Source organism: Petromyzon marinus, chromosome 58 (genome assembly GCF_048934315.1).
Source record: "Petromyzon marinus isolate PM22_M1 ecotype Great Lakes invasive population chromosome 58, UKy_Petmar_22M1.pri1.0, whole genome shotgun sequence".
NCBI lineage: Eukaryota > Metazoa > Chordata > Hyperoartia > Petromyzontiformes > Petromyzontidae > Petromyzon > Petromyzon marinus.
Window position 1 is genome coordinate 7,214,396 of NC_133724.1, and position 15,886 is coordinate 7,230,281.

Genomic DNA, 15,886 nt, shown 5'->3' on the forward strand with positions numbered 1-15,886 from the left:
TCTGTGTGTTAGATAATATCTACGTGTGTGTGTCTGTGTGTTAGATAGTGTCTACTTGTGTGTGTGTCTGTGTGTTAGATAATATCTACGTGTGTGTGTCTGTGTGTTAGATAGTGTCTACTTGTGTGTGTGTGTCTGTGTGTTAGATAGTGTCTACTTGTGTGTATGTGTGTCTGTGTGTTAGATAGTGTCTACGTGTGTGTGTCTGTGTGTTAGATAATATCTACGTGTGTGTGTCTGTGTGTTAGATAGTGTCTACTTGTGTGTATGTGTGTCTGTGTTAGATAATATCTACGTGTGTGTGTGTCTGTGTGTTAGATAGTGTCTACTTGTGTGTATGTGTGTCTGTGTTAGATAATATCTACGTGTGTGTATGTGTGTTAGATTATGTCCATTTGTGGGTATGTGCGTGGGAGCGGTGGCGTAACGGTTAGCGCTGTGCTGCGCTACGAACCGCAACGATTATCCGAACCGTTCCTGAGCCTCCCCTAGGTCGGCTCAGCCTTAAACGAGTACCCGGTGCGGTGCGTAAACATCGCACCACCGGGGAGACAAAGGCGGCCGGGCGTGGTGTTGACCACTCACCCCATCGTGTGCCACAGTGCCGGCCTTCATAGTTGCTGCTGCTCGCTAACAGCACTTGCCCCAACAGTCAGTTTAAGGCTACACGGGGGAACTTTGTGACTCATCTCAGTCGACCTATAACGCCTGGGTCTGCCCCGTGACCTTGCCAGCAACGAGACTTCTTCCGCCCTTCCTGGCGTGGTGGCCTCAACATGCACCCAGCCTGGGAGTTCTCGACGGGTGCTTTACGTCCCCGTGGACATGCCCACCTTTGACCAACGTTGGGCCCAACGCCGTAGCAATGTCGGGTCGACGTCGGGTCGACGTCGGGTCGACGTTGGGTTGACGGCGTGCCGACGTCGGACCGACGTAGGGTCAACGTCGGGACAACGCCGGATTAACGTCGGACCAACGTCGGGTTAACGTCGGACCAACGTTGGGTGAACGTCAGCCCAACGTCGGGCTAACGTCGGACCAGCGTTGGGGAAAACGTCGGGCCAACGTCGTGCCAACGTCGGGCCAACGCCGAACCAACGTTGGGTGAACGTCAGCCCAACGTCGGGCTGGCATCGGAGCAGCGTTGGGGAAAACGTCGGGCCAACGTCGGGCCCACGTTGCCACGGTCCATTCTTAACCACTGGACGGCGCGCGCTGTAACGCTGTCAGCAGGCGCTCTGAAGGAGCTGTCGAGCAATGGGGAAGGAGGACGAGCTGTGGAGAGCCGTGCAGGGCGGGGACGCGGCGTGCCTGAGACGCCTCCTGCTGAAGCACCCGGAGGCCAAGAGCCGTGAGTAGAGCGAGAGCGAGGGAGCGAGAGAGAGGGAGGGAGAGAGAGGGAAAGACTCGTGACTTGTAAACAACTTTCATCGCCTCAAGTGCAGCGACAGCACTGGAGGCGATTTCGATACGAAACGCAAAGTCACCAGCAACAAATAACGCAAATACAATATAACACACGCGCGCGCTGTGCAGCAATGGACGCGCCGCGCACAGCACCAAAACGTCACCCACGTGGCGGCGGCGACGGCGGAGCCTTCCCACGTGCTCGTCGAGCGAGCACGTGGGAAGGTGACAAGGAGGGTGGTGCCCGCCAGCGTTCGAAGAAGACGCGCTGCACGTCACCGACACGCGTGTGTGTGGTACGCGGCGTGCTCCAGACGGAGCCGTGCCCTGAGCAGGCCCCTGAACACTGGAAGGGCCACAGAGCGGCCGTCAGTGTCGCCTTGCCAGCGTCTTTTTCCTCGTCTTGTACACCGCCATGTTAGCTTGGGCGCAGACGAAGTTGGTGAGATCGCGGCGTTTGTTAGCCAGAGAGAGAGAGGGAGAAAGAGAGAGAGAGAGGGAGGGGGAGCGAGACTTTTGACTTTGAAACCACTTTGATTGCTGCCAGCAGCAATAGCTCTGGAGCCGCTTTCGATACGGGATCACCAAACATCGAGTCGAACGTCACAATTGCAACCTGCGGTGCATGCGCCACACCTCCACGTGCAACGCAAGCACCGCGTCGCCACGCCACGTAGCCCACGGAAAGTTAACTGGTTAAAAGAGAGAGCGAGAGAGCGAGCGAAAGAGAGAGAGTGAGAGAGAACGCGAGAGAGAGAGAGACTTTTGACTTTTAAACAACTTTTATCGCCGCCAGCAGCAAAAAGCACTGGAGGCGATTTCGATATGAAACGCACAAAGTCACCAGCAACACAAATGAAAACAAACGCTACAAATCCACGCGCTGTGGCGCTAAAGAGCACCGCGCACAACACGAAAGAAAAGTCACGTGGTGGTGGTGGTGGTGTCCAGGGCGAGAGCGACTGTGGGAAGGGCTGCGTGCAGATGCAGCACTTGTCGTAGTTATCAAAAAAAGAGAGAGAGCGAGAGAGTGAGCGAGAGAGAGCGAAATGGAGTAGGAAGAGAGGGGGCAGAGAGAGAGGGAGGGGGGGCAGAGAGGGGGGTAGAGAGAGAGGGAAGGGGTAAGGAGAGCAGAAAATAATATTTTGTTGGGTCTTTCATTTAAAAGGCGGGGGAGGGTGGGTTTACATAAAGCAAAGCATAAAAAAACCCGAAATGATGAACGGAGCAAAGTGCTGACTACACCGAGCATCTTCTTGTTTCCCCTGATCGAGAAAGAGAAAGAGAGAGAGTGAGAGAGACAGAGAGACAGAGAGAAAGAGAAAGCGAGAGAGAGTGAGAGAGAGAGAGCGAGTGGAGCCACGCTGAGCCTGGCTGCTGGAACGGGACCTTCTTTGTGGTTATTGGCAGAGATGGGCAACATGTAAATAATAATACAGCCAATCATAATAGCATCGTCATAGTATTGGTATGTCTGGTGTTCGTGCCGTTGTTGTTACAAATCATACCTCCAATGTATAATTGTGCTTCCCATCCTCGGGTCCCCAATTGTGCAATGCATGAAAAGCAGTGGCGTAAAGAGCAGGGAAGGCCACTTTAAAGAGATGACTTTAAAGAGTTGATTTTAAAGAGATGGGTTTAAAGAGAGAACTTTAAAGAGATGACTTTAAATAGATGGGCTTTCAAGGCAGAGACAGGTGATGGAGCGGCAGGTTATTCCACAGGAAGGCGCTGTATGGTTCTCAACAGACTGCGATGTCGCGATGTACATTCCCAACCGAGAACACCATTTGCGGTGTACATGATGTTTTTTTACATTATTTTGAAAGATAACAACTCAAGCTGTTCTAAAAAAAAATACGTTTTATTGTTATTGTTGTGTTTAGTTTGTTGTCCTTCTCCCGCAACCTCCTTTTATCACGGTTGGCTACGTACGGTGCGAAAGAAGTAAAAAATACATGCAAATTACTACACACTACACTATCATACACTACTATACAATACACTATACACTACACTCCTGTACAATACACTACTATACTATCATACACTACACTACTATACACTACACTACTATACACTACACTACTATACACTACACTATCATACACAACACTACTATACACTATACACTACACGATACATTACACTACTGTACACTACACTATCATACACTACACTACTATACACTATACACTACACGATACACTACACGATACATTACACGACTATACACTACACTATACACTACACTATACACTACACTATACACTACACTATACACTACACTACTATATACTACACTATACACTACACTATATACTACACTACTATACACTACGCCGTTATTAGGAATCCACTGGAGCTATGTATTTTTTAATCATACTTCCTTTAGAGGTGCGTTTTGTGTTTAGTTTGTTGTCCTGCCCCATCCACACCTCCAAATAGCATGGTTGGTGAGGTGTTAACTACCTCGCCTGGTATACAGGAGGTCGTGGGTGACGCAGCGGGGGCGTTAGTGACGCAGCAGGGGCGTTAGTGACGCAGCGGGGGTGTTAGTGACGCAGTGGGGGCGTTAGTGACGTGAACGGGGCGTTAGTGACACAGTGGGGGTGTTAGTGACGCAGTGGGGGTGTTAGTGACGTGAACGGGGCGTTAGTGACACAGTGGGGGTGTTAGTGACGCAGTGGGGGTGTTAGTGACGTGAACGGGGCGTTAGTGACACAGTGGGGGTGTTAGTGACACAGTGGGGGTGTTAGTGACGTGAACGGGGCGTTAGTGACACAGTGGGGGTGTTAGTGACACAGTGGGGGTGTTAGTGACGCAGTGGGGGCGTTAGTGACGCAGTGGGGGTGTTAGTGACACAGTGGGGGCGTTAGTGACACAGTGGGGGTGTTAGTGACGCAGTGGGGGTGTTAGTGACACAGTGGGGGTGTTAGTGACACAGTGGGGGTGTTAGTGACGCAGTGGGGGCGTTAGTGACGCAGTGGGGGTGTTAGTGACACAGTGGGGGCGTTAGTGACACAGTGGGGGTGTTAGTGACGCAGTGGGGGTGTTAGTGACACAGTGGGGGCGTTAGTGACGTGAACGGGGCGTTAGTGACGCAGTGGGGGTGTTAGTGACGCAGCAGGGACGTTAGTGACGTGGCAGGGGCGTTAGTGACACAGTGGGGGCGTTAGTGACGCAGCAGGGGCATTAGTGACGTGAACGGGGCGTTAGTGACGCAGTGGGGGTGTTAGTGACGCAGTGGGGGTGTTAGTGACGCAGTGGGGGTGTTAGTGACGCAGTGGGGGTGTTAGTGACGCAGTGGGGGTGTTAGTGACGCAGCAGGGGCATTAGTGACGCAGTGGGGGTGTTAGTGACGTAGCAGGGGCGTTAGTGACGCAGTGGGGGCGTTAGTGACGCAGCAGGGGGCGTTAGTGACGTGCACGGGGTGTTAGTGACGCGGCCGGTGTGCAGCTAGTGCGAGTCTTGTTACAGTGCACACACACACACACACCACACATAATAGAGGCGTTTTGGGTTAGATCACGTAAATATAAAGGCGTCGTGAAACCCGCCATCACCCGACACAGCCAATCAGTAAGGGCTTGTCGCATGCACAAAACGTGTCAATTCGTTAATAGCACAGCACACACCGGTTGTGTGTTTGAGAGTAAACCCACTTCAACATTTACAATGATAGTGTAGTGTATAGTGTAGTGTATAGTGTAGTATACTAGTTCAGCACACACCGGTTGTGTGTTGGAGAGTAAACCCACTACAACATTTACAATTATAGTGTAGTGTATAGTGTGTAGTGTATTGTATAGTGTAGTGTATAGTGTAGTGTGAAGTGTATAGTGTAGTGTATAGTGTAGTGTATACAGTGAGGGAAAAAAGTATTTGATCCCCTGCTGATTTTGTACGTGTGCCCAGTGACAAAGAAATGATCAGTCTATAATTTTAATGGGAGGTTTATTTGAACAGTGAGAGACAGAATAATAACAAAAAATCCAGAAAAACGCATGTCAAAAATGTTATAAATTGATTTGCATTTTAATGAGGGAAATAAGTATTTGACCCCTCTGCAAAACATGACTTAGTACTTGGTGGCAAAATCCTTGTTGGCAATCACAGAGGTCAGACGTTTCTTGTAGTTGGCCACCAGGTTTGTACACATCTCAGGAGGGATTTTGTCCCACTCCTCTTTGCAGATCTTCTCCAAGTCATTAAGGTTTCGAGGCTGACGTTTGGCAACTCGAACCTTCAGCTCCCTCCACAGATTTTCTATGGGATTAAGGTCTGGAGACTGGCTAGGCCACTCCAAGACCTTAATGTGCTTCTTCTTGAGCCACTCCTTTGTTGCCTTGGCCGTGTGTTTTGGGTCATTGTCATGCTGGAATACCCATCCATGACCCATTTTCAATGCCCTGGCTGAGGGAAGGAGGTTCTCACCCAAGATTTGACGGTACATGACCCCGTCCATCGTCCCTTTGATGCGGTGAAGTTGTCCTGTCCCCTTAGCAGAAAAACACCCCCAAAGCATGTTTCCACCTCCATGTTTGACGGTGGGGATGGTGTTCTTGGGGTCATAGGCAGCATTCCTCCTCCTCCAAACACGGCGAGTTGAGTTGATGCCAAAGAGCTCCATTTTGGTCTCATCTGACCACAACACTTTCACCCAGTTGTCCTCTGAATCGTTCAGATGTTCATTGACAAACTTCAGACGGGCATGTATATGTGCTTTCTTGAGCAGGTGGACCTTGCGGGCGCTGCAGGATTTCAGTCCTTCACGGCGTAGTGTGTTACCAATTGTTTTCTTGGTGACTATGGTCCCAGCTGCCTTGAGATCATTGACAAGATCCTCCCGTGTAGTTCTGGGCTGATTCCTCACCGTTCTCATGATCATTGCAACTCCACGAGGTGACATCTTGCATGGAGCCCCAGGCCGAGGGAGATTGACAGTTCTTTTGTGTTTCTTAAATTGGCGAATAATCGCACCAACTCTTGTCACCTTCTCACCAAGCTGCTTGACAATGGTCTTGTAGCCCATTCCAGCCTTGTGTAGGTCTACAATCTTGTCCCTGACATCCTTGGAGAGCTCTTTGGTCTTGGCCATGGTGGAGAGTTTGGAATCTGATTGATTGATTGCTTCTGTGGACAGGTGTCTTTTTTACAGGTAACAAGCTGAGATTAGGAGCACTCTCTTTAAGAGTGTGCTCCTAATCTCAGCTCGTTACCTGTATAAAAGACACCTGGGAGCCAGAAATATTTCTGATTGAGAGGGGGTCAAATACTTATTCCCCTCATTAAAATGCCAATCGATTTATAACATTTTTGACATGCGTTTTTCTGGATTTTTTTGTTGTTATTCTGTCTCTCACTGTTCAAATAAACCTACCATTAAAATTATAGACTGATCATTTCTTTGTCAGTGGGCAAACGTACAAAGTCAGCAGGGGATCAAATACTTTTTTCCCTCACTGTAGTTTAACAAGACAACACTTGCCACCATCCTTCAAACCCTTTGGTGAAAAAGAGCAAAATTTTTGTACGTTATAATTTGTTTATATTATAATGTAATGTTTATATTATAATGTGATGTTTATATTAAAATGTGATGTTTATATTATAATGTAATGTTTATATTATAATGTAATGTTCACGCGAGAGCCGGGGGCTTATGAGAACCATGGGGTTTCCGCCATGAGGTTCAGTTGTTCGAGCGAGAAATAACCAGCGACAGCTTCGACCTTCGGGGCCTCATCGGCAGAGGAGTCGGGCAGAGTTTGGCAATCGAATTCCCCGCAGGGTCAGCCGGACTTCAGGAAGACTGCGGTCACCCCTCCCGCCCCAAACCCCAAATCGGTATAGCCAGGCAGCGTTCTGTGGCTACGTCTTCATCGTCGTTACTCGGAGTTGCTTCTAATCCAGCAGCGATGGTTTGGCGGATAGCCACGAGGACAAAGATGCCTCCCCCCCACCGCCCCCCGTGTAGCCTGTAACAGACTGTTGGGGCAAGTGCTGTTAGCGAGCACCTATGAAGGTCGGAACGGCACACGAGGGGGTTGGTGGCCAGCACCACGCCCGACCGCCTTTGTCTCCCCAGTGGCGATGTTTACTACACACCGCACCAGGTACTTATTTGAGGCTGAGTCGACCTAGGGGAGGCCCACGACCGGTTCAGATAATCGTCACTGGTGTTGGTGGTGGCCGTGAGCGGGAATCGAACCAGGGTCGCTGGGTTCGTAGCGCCGCGGCACTAACCACTACACTACCGCTCCCCACAGACACACACACATAGACAGACACACAGACACACACAGACACAACAACAACCGCCATTCGCCACTAAGTTGCGGTGACGTCACCACGACGCTTGTGCCAGGCCATGTACACCTTGAGGCCACGTGAAGTGTCGAACACCCGCTGGCAGGAGGTCACGGGGCAGACCCAGGTACCACGGGTCGACTGACTGAGATGACTGCGACGACTGGCTGATGCACCACCTGTGCCCCCTACTGTGCCAACTTGCTGTGCTTTAGCCACCCGGCACTCCGCTCGTTTAAGCGTCGCTCCTCCGCCCTCCATTGTTGTTGGAGGGCGACTGCCTCCAACTGCCCAGTAGCGTCCTTCACGAGCCTCCTCCGCAGAGGCCGATCTTGACACCGCTGGTACCAGTCATCGGCAAATCCACTCGGCTCCACGTCCTCCTGTACCACATCACTCCATCTCTTCTCTAGCCCGTGCCGCGCCCGTTTAGCCTCCTCGATCCGGCCGAACAAAAGCTGTTTCGGCATGCGGTGGCTGGGCATGTGGGCTACATGACCCAACCAACGCAAGCTTTCCTGCCGGAGGAGCTCACCGATGGGGCCTTGCCCAGATCTTTCAAGGATTTGTGAGCTCCTCACACAATCCAGCCTGATTAAACCCAGGATGTATCGTAGTCAGGCTAGCCTAAATGTTTCTAACCGGCGAAGATGTTCCATTAGGGGGGTCCACGTTTCGCAAGCGTAGAGAAGGGAGGGAATGACCGTGGCTGAGAAGACCTGAAGCTTAGTGCGGAGCGACAGACCAGGTAGCTTCCACACAGCGTTACGCAACCGATGAAAAGATATTGCCGCTAGACTGATTCGGAGTCAGACCTCTGCTGTTAAACTGGAGCCGGTCATAAGCACACTGCCCAGGTATGGGAAACTCTCCACTCTCTCCACAACTGCCCCAACACCGATTGGGAGTTGTGGGGGTGGAGTGTCCGATGGTACAAAATACCCAGGCAGGTGCTTGTTTTTGGTGGGGCTGATGGTAAGGCCCCATGTCTTAGTGGCACGCTGCAGTCTCAGCAGCAGCGTCTCCAACTCCTCCTCTGAATGAGCAGCTATTACCAAATCATCAGCATACATAACGTGGTTGAGCAATAGGGAGCCATCCCTTGACCGCACCCGGGCATCGATCAGCCTCCCATTATATCTGTACCAAATGGATTCCCCCGGTACAGCTGTTGAAGGCTTCACGAACTGCGTGGTCAAAATAGAGATTAAATCATGTGGGAGCCAGAGGACATCCCTGTCGCACCCCAAGGTGTACAGGGAATGGCTCTGACTCCCGGCCACGTAGTTTTACCCAGGCCCGCTCACCATCATGAAGGTCCTTAATGATCGTGAGCAGAGGGTCAGGGACTCCAAAAGCACGAAGAACACCCAGAGCCCAGGCCTACTGATGGTATCATAGGCCTTGACCAGGTCAATAAAGCAGAGATGTAGGTCTTGTTGGAATTCCCTACACCTCTGCTGTAGCAGACGGACAGAAAATATGGCATCTGTGCAGGACCGCCCTTTCCTGAAACCGCATTGGGGCTCCGCAAGCCTCTCCTCAGCGTGCCTGGCAAGGCGATGTTGAATAATCCTTGCCAGGACCTTTCCCGGCACACTGAGGATTGAGATGCCCCTGTAGTTGTTACAGTCTGTGCGGTCCCCCTTCTTAAATAGGGGGACCACCAGGGCATCCTTCCAATCCTGCGGAACCCGTTCAGTGGTCCAAACTGTTGTTATGATGTCATATAGGGCAGTCACACACAGACACACACAGACACATAGACACACAGACACACACAAACACACAGACACACACATAGACACACACATACACAAAGACGCACAGACACACACAGACACACACACACAGACACACACACAGACACACACACATAGACACACATACATGAAGACACACACAGACACACACACAGACACACACAAATACTGGGTAATCACTTGGTATTTGTTGGTAGTGTCTGGCAGCGTGCTGTGGTAACAAGTCCCTGCATGCATGTGTATGGAGAGCGGTGGCCCGGTCGTCAGCGCACCGTACGTACGTTTGAACTTCTTTCGCACCGTACGTAGCCAACCGTGCTCATGGGAGGTGCCTTGCGCCACGGACCTGGCCACCCGGGTTCGATTCCCACCCACGGCGAACGTCGCTGGCGATCATCAGAACCGAGGTCCTGGGCCTCCCCTACACCGACTCAGCCCTAAATGAGTACAGCACCTGGCTTGAACATCAGCAGCAGGGAGACAAAGGCGGCCCGGGCGTGGTGCTGGCCACCCACCCACCTCACGTGTGCCACCGTGCCGGCCTTCACAGCTGCTGCTGCTGCTCGCTCACAGCGCTTGCCCCAACAGTCTGTTACAGGCTATACGGGCGTGGTTGGGGGGGGGGAATTGGTGTGTGTATGTGTGTGTACGTGTGTGTGTTTGTGTGTGTGTATATGTGTGTATGTATGTGTACGTGTGTGTGTGTTTGTGTGTGTATATGTGTGTATGTATGTGTGTATGTGTGTGTGTCTATGTATTTTTGTGTGTTTGAGTGTGTATGTGTGAATGTATGTGTGTATGTGTGTGTGTATGTGTGTGTATGTATGTGTGTATGTGTGTATGTATGTGTATGTATGTGTGTATATATGTGTGTGTGTGGGGAGCGGTGGTGTAGCGGTTAGCGCGCTGCGCTATGAACCTGGCGACCCGGGTTCGATTCCCGCTCACGGCCAACACCAGTGACGATTATCTGAACCGGTCCCGGGCCTCCCCTAGGTCGACTCAGCCTCAAATGATTACCTGGTGCGGTGTGTAAACATTGCCACTAGGGAGACAAAGGCGGTCGGGCGTGGTGCTGGCCACCCACCCCCTCGTGTACCGTTTCCGGCTTTCATAGGTGCTCGCTAACAGCGCTTGCCCCTACAGTCTGTTAAGGCTCTATGGGGGATCTTTTTTATGTGTGTGTGTGTGTATGTATGTGTTTGTGTGTATGGGTGTGTGTATGGGTGTGTGTATGGGTGTGTGTATGGGTGTGTGTATGGGTGTGTGTATGGGTGTGTGTATGGGTGTGTGTATGGGTGTGTGTATGTATGTATGTGTATGTGTGTCTGTATGTATGTGTGTTTGGGGGGGAGCGGTAGTGTAGCGGTTAGCGCGCTGCGCTATGAACCCGGCGACACGGGTTCGATTCCAGCTCACGGCTAACACCAGTGACGATTATCTGAACCGGTCCCGGGCCTCCCCTAGGTCGACTCAGCCTCAAATGAGTACCTGGTGCGATGTGTAAACATTGCCATTAGGGAGATAAAGGCGGTCGGGCGTGGTGCTGGCCACCCACCTCCTCGTGTACCGTTCTGGCCTTCATAGGTGCTTGCTAACAGCACTTGCCCCTACAGTCTGTTAAGGCTATATGGCGGATCTTTGTGTGAGTGTGTGAGTGTGTGAATGTGTGAGTGTGTGAATGTGTGAGTGTGTGAGTGTGTGAATGTGTGCGTTGTGGATAACGGTGGCACAGTGGTTAGCGAGTTGCTGAACGCGCACACGTATTCACTTTTACCACATTCACACCACACACACATTCACTCACACACCACACACACATTCACACCACATACACATCCACATCCACACCACACTCACACACCACACTCACACACCACACTCACACACCACACTCACACACCACACTCACACACCACACTCACACACCACACTCACACACCACACTCACACACCACACTCACACACCACACTCACACACCACACTCACATTCACTCACACACCACACACATTCACACCACACACACATTCACTCACACACCACAGACACATTCACACCACACTCACACACCACACTCACACCCCACACTCGCACAACACACACACATTCACACTACACCTACACACCACACTCATACACCACACACACATTCACACCACACTCACACACCACACACACATTCACACCACACACCACACACACATTCACTCACACCACACACACATTCACACCACATACACACATTCACTCACACCACACACACACATTCACACCACACACACATTCACTCACACCACACACACATTCACACCACACCTACACACCACACTCACACACCACACACACACATTCACACCACACTCACACACCACACTCACACACCACACACATTCACACCACACTCACACACCACACGCACACACCACATACACACATTCACTCACACACCACACACACATTCACACTACACTCACACACACCACGCACACACCACATACACACATTCACACCACACACACTACACTCACACCACACCTACACACCACACTCACACATCACACTCACACACCACACGCACACACCACACCCACCCACCACTGCAGGTGTGAACTCAGCCTCCTAATCTCCGGGATCAAAACTGGGTGACGTGGGGGTGGGGGGTGACGTCTCAACTCGAGGGCGGCTTGCACGCCATAGATCGGTTATCTGGCCGCTTAAGGACGTTTCCACATTCAATGCGACGAAACGTATCTTTTTTACTTCACCAGGTGTAAGGCCCCCCCCCTCCCGCCCCCACTGAGCTCTGTAGTAGCTAACTTGTTTTAGAAGCGACCACCTGGATACCACAAATGATTGCTCAACGAAGTTGGCGACTTATCCTCATGATCATCATCATCGCCACGTGGAAATGTGTAGAAGCAATCTTGATTTGAAGCTTTCGTGACTGCAGGAATCCATACTCTCTGGTTCTTTCGGTAAAGTCACGTAGGTAGAAAATAAAAAATAAATGTGTAGCAGCAGTCAAATAACTCCAAACTGCCGTGATGTAGATTTTAAACGGGAAAGAGAGACACCGCAAACTCCAAATATACAGCAGCAGCAGGCGTCACGGTCGGGATGGAACCCACGACCTCCTGTACACCAGGCGAGGGAGTTAACATCTCCTAGCCACCGTGATGATGATGAGAGAGAGAGAGAGACGCACACTCCAAATATACAGCAGCAGGCGTCAGGATCGGGATCGAACCCACGACTTCCTGCGTACCAAGCGAGGTAGTTAACATCTCCTAGCCACCGTGATGATGAGAGAGAGAGACACGCAAACTCCAAATATACAGCAGCAAGCGTCAGGCGTCAGGATCACAATCAGCTACATTGTGATTGTGGCCATGCGCCTTAAACTATGGACCACGTCGGGAACCCATAGAGACACATGCAGAGATAAACTCACATTTAAATTAAACACCCGGAGACACGGGGGCACGGAGACACCCGGGGACACGGGGACACGGAGACACGGGGACACAGAGACACGGGGACACCCGGAGACACGGAGACACAGAGACACGGGGACACGGGGACACAGAGACACAGAGACACAGCGACACAGGGACACGGAGACACGGAGACACGGGGACACCCAGTGACACGGAGACAGAGACACGGGGACACAGAGACACGGAGACACAGAGACACAGTGACACGGAGACACAGAGACACGGAGACACAGAGACAGCGACACGGGGACACAGAGACACGGGGACACCCAGTGACACGGAGACACGGTGACACGGAGACACGGAGACACAGAGACACGGGGACACAGAGACACGGAGACACAGAGACACAGTGACACGGAGACACGGGGACACGGGGACACGGAGACACAGAGACACGGGGACACGGAGACACGGGGACACGGAGACACGGGGACACGGGGACACCCGGGGATACAGCGACACAGAGACTCCCGGTATTAGCAGTGACACCGCGTGGCCTCGCTGCCGCCCGCAGTCGCGATGGGCCGAGAGAGGCGGAGGTCATCGTGGACGAAGCCGCGTCATCGCTGGCCACGACTGACGCCCGCCCGCGCGGCGTTGGCGTGCCGTGTGTGGCAATGTGGTGGTGGTGGTGGCGTGTGTGGCAATGTGGTGGTGGTGTAGCGCCGTGTGTGGCAATGTGGTGGTGGTGGTGGCGTGCCGCGTGTGGCAACGTGGTGGTGGCGGTGGTGGCGTGCCGTGTGTGGCAATGTGGTGGTGTTGGTGGTGGTGGTGGCGCGCCATGTGTGGCAATGTGGTGGTGTTGGTGTTGGTGGTGGCTTGCCGTGTGTGGCAACGTGGTGGTGTTGGTGGTGGTGGTGTTGGCGTGCCGTGTGTGGCAATGTGGTGGTGGTGGCGTGTGTGGCAACGTGTTGGTGGTGGTGGCGCGCCGTGTGTGGCAACGTGGCGGTGTTGGTGGTGGTGGTGCACCGTTGTGGCAACGTGGCACCGCGGCCGTCCCAACTGTTGATCAAAGGGACGCCGCGTTGCCGCGATCCGCGGAGAGCCATGGTGTTTAAAAAAGGCGCGGGGCTCTTTGTCCGCCCGCCTTGGCCATTGTTGTGAACCTATCGACGGACAATGACGGACACCCAGAACCCTGACATTAAACACGACCCAGGACGTAAACATTGCTGGATCTGTGTCTCTGACACGGCCACTGTGAACCTATCGACAGACAAAGACGGACACCCAGAACCCTGACATTAAACACGACCCAGAACGTCAGCATTGCTGGATCTGTGTCTCTGACACGGCCACTGTGAACCTATCGACGGACAATGACGGACACCCAGAACCCTGACATTAAACACGACCCAGGACGTCAACATTGCTGAATCTGTGTCTCTGACACGGTCATTATGGGCCTTCTGAGAGAGATACCCAGAGCCAGGGCTTGAACCCAGGGTCTCAGTGGTACTGGGGGTCACAGTGTCTCTTAACTCACGTGGAGACCCATACTGTTACACCCAGACTGAGTTGTTATTCAACCGGGTTCTCAAGTGTGTGGAGCAAAGGTCACCTGAAGAAGTTTGGCATCTCGGAGGAAGCTCTGCGGTGTCCGCCTCCGCGGGCCCGTCCCTAGCAACGCGGGCCCTTCCCTAGCAACGCGGGCCCTTCCCTAGCAACGCGGGCCCTTCCCTAGCAACGCGGGGCCTTCCCTAGCAACGCGGGCCCTTCCGTAGCAACGCGGGCCCTTCCCTAACAACGCGGGCCCTTCCCTAGCAACGCGGGCCCTTCCCTAGCAACGTGGGCCCTTCCCTAACAACGCGGGCCCTTCCCTAACAACGCGGGCCCTTCCCTAGCAACGCGGGCCCTTCCCTAACAACGCGGGCCCTTCCCTAGCAACGCGGGCCCTTCTCTAACGACGCGGACCCTTCCCTAGCGACGCGGGCCCTTCCCTAGCAACGCGGGCCCTTCCCTAACAACGCGGGCCCTTCCCTAGCAACGCGGGCCCTTCCCTAGCAACGCGGGCCCTTCTCTAACAACGCGGGCCCTTCCCTAGCAACGCGGGCCCTTCCCTAACAACGCGGGCCCTTCTCTAGCGACGCGGGCCCTTCTCTAGCAACGCGGGCCCTTCCCTAGCAACGCGGGCCCTTCCCTAGCAACGCGGGCCCTTCCCTAGCAACGCGGGCCCTTCCCTAACAACGCGGGCCCTTCCCTAACAACGCGGGCCCTTCCTTAGCAACGCGGGCCCTTCCCTGGCAACGGGGCCCTTCCCTAACAACGCGGGCCCTTCCCTAACAACGCGGGCCCTTCTCTAACAACGCGCGGCTCTGCGGGATTTTTTTCTCTCTCTCTCTCCGAACGGATTCTTCGTTCCGGCGACGACGACGACGATGATGACGCGAGCACGATTGGGAAGAGCAATTTGTGGAAAAGTACCGGGCATGCTGTGGACCGTTCGTTCCTCGTTGGTGTTTCGCTTACAAGTTCACGATGGCGAAGCTTACAGTGCCGAGCAAAAAGTTTGTGAACGCCCTCAGGATGTTCACATATTTGACATATCTCAAACCCAAAATGTTATTAGATCTTAATCAAAGTCCAAATAATGGATAACCCGATTAAACAAATGACACGAAAACACGATTTACTCTGTAAGAATAGGGTTTACCCTTTCTGGTAAATAAAATAGTTGTGTTAAGATGTTAAAATACCAAACTGAAACATTTTGCAAGGAATCAAGTGACTGCAATAACCACAGACATTACTTGCGGTGAACGTGCAAACACAAACACGCTCTCGTAATAATAGTACAGTACTCATTGTCTTTGAAACTGATTGGTCTTCACCAGAGACGACCCTCCTTTAGGGCCCAGTCTCACCACCAGTGTCACACCAGAGAACACCAAAAGGCGAACAG

The 15,886-nt window shown here is 52.6% G+C and overlaps 1 protein-coding gene across 1 annotated transcript in view; it reads left to right on the plus strand.

Annotated features, from left to right (window-relative positions):
• The window catches only part of LOC116955179 (uncharacterized), an 83,850-nt gene that overhangs the window by 2,271 nt on the left and 65,693 nt on the right, over positions 1–15,886 (plus strand). Inside the window, exon 2 of the mRNA XM_076052890.1 lies at positions 1,234–1,351. Coding sequence (XP_075909005.1) covers positions 1,258–1,351 — 94 coding nt within the window. The 5' untranslated portion in view covers positions 1,234–1,257. The remainder of the gene's footprint in view (positions 1–1,233; positions 1,352–15,886) is intronic.